Source organism: Melozone crissalis, unplaced genomic scaffold (assembly GCF_028551555.1).
Source record: "Melozone crissalis strain CALT ecotype California unplaced genomic scaffold, PUWL_Pcris_2 ptg000016l_1, whole genome shotgun sequence".
NCBI lineage: Eukaryota > Metazoa > Chordata > Aves > Passeriformes > Passerellidae > Melozone > Melozone crissalis.
In genome coordinates this window covers 48803360-48811828 of record NW_026535794.1, presented here as the reverse complement: position 1 = coordinate 48811828, position 8469 = coordinate 48803360, and the positions used below count along the sequence as shown (strand labels likewise).

Below are 8469 nucleotides of genomic sequence, written 5' to 3'. Positions count from 1 at the left end.
TGTCTAGCAGTCAGCATTTCATATGTTATTGAAATAAGTTCCAGCTGGGAGCACTGATTCAAAGTCAGAGAAAAACCACTGGGTTGCATGGAACCACATCAAGAATCACAGGTCCCTGAGATTAACTTCTGTTGTTATTTCTTTTTCTTTGTTTCCCCATTGCTTGGTATTTTGCGATAATGTTTCAGCTGTTTTTTTTTTTTTTTTATAAAGAGAGAGAAAAGGTATAGTAATTCAATCTTTAAAATGTGGCCAGCAAGAATTTTGAAATTGTAACTGTCCTTAAAAAGTTTAGGTAGTGTTTTCTGCCACAAATGTAAACAGTGAAGCTGGGAAACTAATCAGGAAAGTTTCTGCAAAATACCCATCAATACAGAAAACAAAGCCAAATAATTCACATTAATGATCAAGCTTACCTAAATCTTGACTTCTATACAGTGCAAGTGACTTGCATTACACTTCATCAGTGTATGTTTCCAAACTATCTTCTAAATCCTTGCTTAATGAATAAGACTTCTTTAAGAAGAAATACCTGGAAAGAGACCTTTACAATGCATTAGAAAATTATTACTGCTACCCACATAGCTCCATTCTACGGCAGCATTTCATTTTTTACCCATTTAAAATGTCCCATTTCCACAACACTGAGCATAATAATAAGTGATTAAGTTGTTGGTTTTTTTTTAAAGGTAATTATTGAAGCAATTTGTTATGTATACAAAGACGAACCTTTTTAAGGGCAAAATATTTCAACAACTAAATAATACTCTAATTATGTTTAACACACAAGTGTTTTAATTGAAAAGTTTACTAAAGGACACTACATGTTGTGGTTCAACCCCAGCCAGCAACTAATTACCACACAGCTGCTCACTCACCCTCCAACCTCCCCTGTGGGATGGGGAGGAGAATTAGAAGAAAAGGTAAAACCTGTGGGCTGAGATAAGAACAGCTTAATAACTGAAATTAAGTCAAATGCAGTAATAATGACAATAATAATAATAATATTAATAATAATTTCAATGAAAAAGGAGGTAAAAAAGAGAGGGTGGAAGAAAACCCAAGAAAAACAGCGATGCACAACACAACTGCTCACTCCCCCGTCCGATCCTCAGCCCCTACCCAGCAGCGATCAGCCTCTCCTGCCCACCTCCTCCCAGTTTGTGTGCTGAGAAGGTGTTTTAGGCTGTGGAATGTCCCTTTGGCCAGCTGGGGTCAGCTGTCCTGGCCATGCTCCCTCTCAGCTTCTTGTGCACCTGCTCTCTAGCAGAGCCTGGGAAACCAAGAAATCCTTGACCTACGGTAAGCCCGGCTCAGCAACAGCCAAAACATCAGCGTGCTGTCGACATTATTCTCATCCTAAACTCAAATACACAGCACTGTACCACCTATTGAGAGGAAAATTAACTCTATCCCAGCCAAAACCAGGACACTACAGTATCCTGGACACACTGAGGTTCCATCAGAATGAAGAGACACTCTGGACCAAATTTACAGATCTCACTCATGCAGGCACATACGGCTTTCAGAAAGCATTCAAAAAATCACACAAGATCAAGTGATTTTAAAAATTTTACAGGTTTTATAAAAGCATTTTACATTACAAAAATGTATCAAAACCCCTCTTATAATTAAAACTTACAAAGCACTTAAAATGCATAACATTCTTTAAAATTAGGATTATCCATTTTTTCAATAGGTACAGGTAGAAGTTTATATCAAAACTTTATCAAATAAAAGACAACCTCTAGCTTTCATACCTATTTAATCAGAGGAATATACACTGTCAGAAATATGAATGTGTTTATAGAGATTTCTTGTCTATAAAAATAGAAAAGAGGGATACTGTGAATATCTCACCTGAAGACTCAAAAAGTTCTAAACATACCAAGACTCTTAAAATCAGAGAAATTATCAATCTATTTTTCTGAGGATTCCAGCTCAGAAGAATGATGATGCAAGGAAGAAGTAAAAAACAACTGAGTGGAAAAACACCCCTGAGATAAATCAGAACATTAACATTTTTTTCTACTTGCTTGTTTCTTTGGCTTTTGTTACTTTTAAGCTATCACATAGGTCTGAAAGGAAATTGGTCCAGTCATAGGTTTTAACAATTACATTATCATAACACAGGTAATTATTCTGACACAATACAAGCAATAAAAAAGCCCAAAATAAAACACAGCATAAGTTGCTCTTTTTCTTCAGACTCTTCTGATTTCTGATCCCGCCCCTCTATTTTTAATTTTTTTTTTCATTCTAAACATGGATTATTAAGAGGATAAAATAGTCATCTGGAATAATTTTTCAAATTATAGTTTCCCACGTCTTCCTTTTTTCCTTGGGCGTTTTTTATGGACAAGTTCTTCAAAAGCCATTATTTCATCTTCCACTTCATTTTCCAAGTCTTTATCATGCACCAAGCCTATATTAAAAACAATAAATTAATGCAGAATGGAAAACCCCAACAACTTTTTCTCTTAACAGTACGACAAGCTTGTCTTTTATATGTCAGCAATATACCTTCATATGTGCATAATCATGTTTGAGAAGTGTTTAGATTAATATGACGATGTGCTTAAGAGCTCTGCAATGAAGCAGAGACTACTAAGCCACTTGCTGCTCTAGTAATTAATTTTCACACTGAAAATCTGTTTCTATTGTTATTTCCTTTGACTTTTCTAGGAAGTCTGTCTCAAGATTCAGTTTCAGCAGACACTATATTTCCTTGCTGACTTCCAAGACATACTATAAGGTTCTTTTTGAGACCACAAGAGCACACCCTCTGCTATTAACTGTATCTGCTGGAACAGGGAGAGGCAACCCAAGGCTTTATCACAACCAATTTTTTCTAAAATTGAGTTACTTTAATGCTTTACACACAGTCCATTTTGTAAGTCTAACCACTTCACTGCTGCCAACTGTTGCAATCCAACCACCTAAATATATGTTTAAACATGATCATTAAGGGAGGCACAATGAAGTCTTAAACTTGCCCTCAGAGATCTGTGATGCAACGGACTGCATCAATGTATGCTACTTTTTTGTATGAAACCAAGAGAAATGGAAGTGAAAATAAAAGAAAGAAATAGAGGCATCCTTTATCAGGCTGGGATCCACTGAAGGCCGGGGAGAAGTCTTGCTCCACTCTGGCCACCCGGCATCCAGCTGCTTTGTTTTGAAGAGCCACTGAGGGAAAGCCTGGTTATCTCCTGTTTTCCAGAGTGCCCCTGTGGGAGTGCCTCTCAAAGGTCAGTGAATATCCACAATGCTGCTGAGTGGGAGACTGAAGTGATGTTTAGAGACCACTACTGAGCAGCACTGGGCACAGAAAGCTGTGCAAATTTAAAACATACCTTCTTCTGCCATCTTGTGAGAGTCCATTTGCTTCAGCCACTTGTGAGCGTCGTCAAGGGTGTCAACCAATTTTTTGGCATGTCTGGTTATTACTTCTTCAGCTGAAATGGAGCACAGTTAGCATTCTGTGAGAACACTTAGCTGAGAAATGGACAGCAGCTAAAAGTCAAGCACGAAATGAAGTTACACAGAGCCATGTGGGATGATGATGCTGCAAACCCAGAAGTTATGGTCACCAGGATAATTCACTAATGTGGATGAAGATGATGTACATTCTAATCAACATTACTAGTACTATCAGAACAGAAGTTCTACATCCTTGTGCTGCCCCTTTTGAGTTACATCTGAATCCTGAAAACATTCTACTTTATTTTTGGGTTATAAAGTTCCTGACTCTCATTATCTCTCTGAAATTATACGAATCAAAGTCAAACATGGACCTAAAACGGTCCAGTCTTTGCTGAACTGCACAACTAAGAACCTCAAAAATGCCTGTTATAAAGAGAGGGAAAAGTAGCCTCAGAAAAAAATAATTTCCCTCTATATATTTTCACTGAGTAGAATAACAAGGTAACATTCATCGAGCAATTGTCATCATGAAATCCATTATTGCCTAATTAAACCTACTATATCCATCTTATTCATCACTACCATGGTTCACTGAGCAGGGGGTCAAGTAAACAATAAGCTAAACTTCATGGACTTCATCCATATGTGCAACTTTCCACTAGGAGTAAAGATAAAGCTTACACGTGAAGAGCACAACCTAACATTTAGTTACAAATTTAACACATTTCACTGATCAGAGCTGATGAACATATCAAGTACTACAGTTTTTCACTACTGTCAGACGTCAAAGGCAAAATGACAGCTTGACAGGATTGGTGGATTTCTACCAGTGAAGCCAGTAACAATGTTAAGATTTAAGCTGTCACTTTCCCAAAGCAAGTATACCAAACAATTTTGCTTCTAGGCCACTCATTCACTAATTCAATTTTGCTTGCAAAAATCAGCATAGAATAATGCTTTAAGCATATAAGGGGGTGGAGGGGGGGGGGGATCTAATATCAAAATGTGCATCTCAAGCACCATAAATTACTAAACTTTTTAATACCAATGTTGCCTTTGAGTGAGAGACCACAGATTTGTGGTTAAGTATCTACTTTTGCTCAGCCCTAGCAAAATTATCAGTTCAAGGGCAGAATAATCAGAGATATCCTTAGTCAAAAACTCCAAGTACTCCAACCAGGCTACCCCTGCATATCCAAATTACTATGGCTAGAAGTAAATAGGAAACAGTAGAAACAATAAAAGAATTAGTAAAGATGACCTGTCAGTAAAACTGCAAAGTTGCTGTAAAACTGTGTAGGTTCAGGGAACATAGTAGATCATGACCATGTAGAATTCACTTTACCATCTATAAAAATTCACTACTATTCACTTTTCTTCTACAATGTAATTCATTACGTTGGAAGAGTTTAGAATGTATTTTGAATATTTCCAGCTCTCTCAGTTCCTCTTTTCATCAGCTACCTGAAATACCTGGAAAAACCTTTCTCTTGACCACATTAAGATTTTCAAATGGAGCTTTGCCAGGTATAGCAGTTTGGCCAAAAAATGACATATTAAACTGCATAAAGAAAACTGGAAAGGTCCTACCTCTAGCCCAGGCTTTTTTCTCGTAGATTTCCTCTACTGCATCTGAAATTTTTTTAATATTCTCTTTGATTTTCCTCTGGCGTAAGTTGGAACCTTCTTTATACGCTAAATGGTCTCGGGTGTAATCCCTTCCTGTAATGGCCTCCACTACTTGCAGTCCATCATGTATTATTGGATCTATGTTTGTTCTGAAAAACTCAGCATAATGTCTGTAGGCAGCATGTTTATTTGTGTGTTCTTCTGTGTTTCTGTGCTCCATATAGGCCTCACTGGCCACAGAAAGTGCATTTCCTTCTGCGTGCAACTTTTCTTCCCCACTGCTCTCAGTTGGTGTCAGAGGCTCAGAGGTGTCTGACTCCATGCTCTCTGACCGGCCGAAATAGTTCTCAGAGTTTTGCATGAATCCGACCCCACAGAGGTCACACTGGGTTTGGTCAATATCTGCCCTTTTGAATATCGCTGATAGAAATTCCTCTTCTTTCACTGCAACAGGATGAACTCTGCAGCGGGCCTTCCTTTTCCACTTCACACACAGGGAAATTAAATGGAACACACGGTACAGCTGGCGTCGAGCTGATGCTTTCTGCTCTTGCTTCTGTTGCTTGCTGAGTGCAATGACTTCCAGGGGATCCTTTTGGTCCTCTAAGCAGTGAACCTCTTCAAATTCCTCTTCCAGCTCATCAGCATAATCCATTTCATACAAAGAGGTTACAAACCTGTCAAGGTTTACGCGTTCATACTGGATGCCCCGTATGGGTGGATGCCCCTGAGCGTAGGGGGAAGTGTCCCACTTCCAGCGGCAGTCAACCAAGTGCTCTTCATCTCGCTCTGTCAGCAGCTCTTGCAGGCTTGCAGCAACTTCTCTCACCTGTGTAGCATCACCCACTTGCTCCACGACCCTCAGGAGTCTTGCAGGTACTTCAGAGGGAGTGTCTTTTCTCATCGATTCCAGCATGGCTTTGATTTCAGGGAAGAGGTGCCGTAAGAGGGATCTGTCTTTAGAGCTCTGCACCTGGTCAGCATTCAGTAACATCACCAAGAACAGCACTACCGTCCGCTCAGCCTCCCCTGAAGTTATGCAGTTGGGATTCCTGAAGGCATTCAGGAGGACATTGAACTTCCCGTGAACACCACACAAGACTTCTGCTAGATAAGAGAGATGAGATCTGAAATAGTACACAGCTGCATTTGTGTCCTGCGGTCTGTACTCCTGTATAATAGAAAATGTGTCTTTAAGTTCTTTGTAATGGTCCTTGTGTCTGAACAAAAACTCCCAGTAATGAAGGAGAGAGATGTAACTCTTTGGAAGGCAGAGAGTAATGTCCTTGGCAAGGCGCATCAGGACAGCACAACACAGAATATACTGGAATTCCAGCAACATCACTGTGTTTCCTATGCTTGGAATCAGGTATCTCGTGCATTTCTTGATCAGGACATTCATGAAACGGAAAAAAAATCTTTTACAGTTTTCCGGGTTCTTATGAACATAGAATTGCTCAAGTGAATTTTCAAGAAGCCGAATGAAGCACAAGTGTGTTCTTCCTGCATTTTCGGCATTCTTGTCAGGCAGCAACATACCATGTCTGCCCTCTATTCCTCTGGTCTTTTCTTCCTGGCCTTTATTCCTTGGGGCACTTTTTGCCTTTGCCAAAGCAAACATTAGCTCTTTGTTATAATTATCCTCTTCTCTAAAAAGAAGTTTCTCAAATTCTTCAGGATATCCTGAAGATAAGATAAGGACCTTCATGACACTTAGCCACAAGTCAGTTGATTCTCTTCTGGCTGCAATCTTTTCATTATTAAACTTAGATGTGATATATTTCCTCAACATCTCTCTACAAGGTTTGGAAATAACACTACTGAATTGCAGTATTTCTTTGCATGCTCTTGGGTTCTCAGACAGTATTCTCAAATGAAAATGATTAGGAAAAAACATTTCTAGGAGGGCTTTACATGATGCATTTTCATCAGGAGTCAAAATGTCCTCAAAGTTTTTGCACTGATTCAGTAACTCTTTAGGGAAAGTGCACGTGGCTTCCAACAACAGTCCATTTATTGCCACCAGATGCATTTTACACTGAAATATTGTCCTTGCTTCATGACGCAACAAGGGTTTGTGGTAACCCTCACAAGTTTTATCTTCACAGTTCAATCCTGCAATGAACTTCATACAAATATCAGGGTACTTCTTGCTCAGTAACTCATCGGTGATAAAGCAAAACCTGCTTAACAAGTGCTGCTTCAAAGCTGATTTTACTTTCTCTGTGCTTACTGAGAGATCACCTTTTACCTTCCTCTCTTTTAGACTTTGCTTGTCTAACAAAAACTTGATAATGGGTTCAGCTTCATTTTGGGACACCTGGCAACTGTCACCTGCTGGGACGATCCCAAAATAGGCAAAGCATAACTTCACCATATCTTTCTCTGCATTGGTGGCTGCTTTTTTCAGACCACTAACAAGACTCAGAAGAGCCATTAAGCCACGTGTTGCCATGAAGAGGATTTCCAGGATGTCCTGGCCACGAGTGCTGCAGCGACATAACGCAAAGAGAGCTTCGACTGCACCAGCAGAATGATTCAGAGACAGGAACCGACGGTACGCGTCCCTCAGCTTCAAGAAGTCTCCTTTCAGAGCTCCCTGCAAAAACACAGCCTCAGCAACGCCAGACTTCTGCCCAGTTTGTTCACAAAGCTCAAGGGCTTCTCTGAGGATGCTCTCCACGCTCCCCAGGTGCGGTTCTGAACCGTGGCTCAGCCTGGCGCGAGCCTCAGCAAGCAAGCACGATGCGCGGAACTCTTTTACAGCCGTGAGGTTGGCTGCCTCCAGGGCAAAGCCGTGCTGCTTCATCAGCTTCGCAGCCTCCTCCTGGCGATCCTTCCTTTTCAGTAAGTCTGCTGTTTGGTGCAAACACCCACGAGACTTCAGAAACTCAAGCTGATCGTCTACATCCAGTTTTGAGAGGACTTGCATCATTTCCTCAGTCCTGTTCATACTCAGGTACTTTGCAGCTGCTTCCAAATACAGCTGATTTGCTGTACAGGAGAGTTTGGAAGACATTTGTCCTTTTGCATTCAACATATCTTCATATCTGAAATAACAGATACATCAATTTACTGCCACATATCACAAATCTAGACAAAAAAAGCACTGCAATAAAAAAAAAAACCCAACAAAACCATTAAACAAAGAGCTTCCCTACAAAGCCTTCCTACAAAAAGGTATACTGTTTCATGTGATATGCCTGTCAGGTGAAAGAGGATCACATCATCTTAAAAGATCTACAGAAAGAAATTAACTACAACATGAGGCTGTCAGAATCAAGAGTGTTAAAACTTTTGGTACAAACAAGATCACAAGGTTTACAGCATTAGTGAAGCATTCTCCACTCTGTCAAATCAATGTACAAATAATTTTAACACATGTTATAAGCATTAATCTTCTATTTATAAAAA

At 39.8% G+C, this 8469-nt stretch overlaps 1 protein-coding gene across 1 annotated transcript in view; it reads right to left on the bottom strand.

Annotated features, from left to right (window-relative positions):
• Positions 1-1626: 1626 nt before the first annotated feature.
• TRANK1 (tetratricopeptide repeat and ankyrin repeat containing 1) overlaps positions 1627-8469 on the bottom strand; it is a 50741-nt gene continuing 43898 nt past the window's right edge. The window contains exons 22-24 of the mRNA XM_054274031.1: positions 5017-8105; positions 3357-3458; positions 1627-2425 (exon numbers count right to left, since the gene is read on the bottom strand). Of these exons, the coding sequence (XP_054130006.1) occupies positions 2313-2425; positions 3357-3458; positions 5017-8105 (3304 nt within the window). The 3' untranslated portion in view covers positions 1627-2312. The remainder of the gene's footprint in view (positions 2426-3356; positions 3459-5016; positions 8106-8469) is intronic.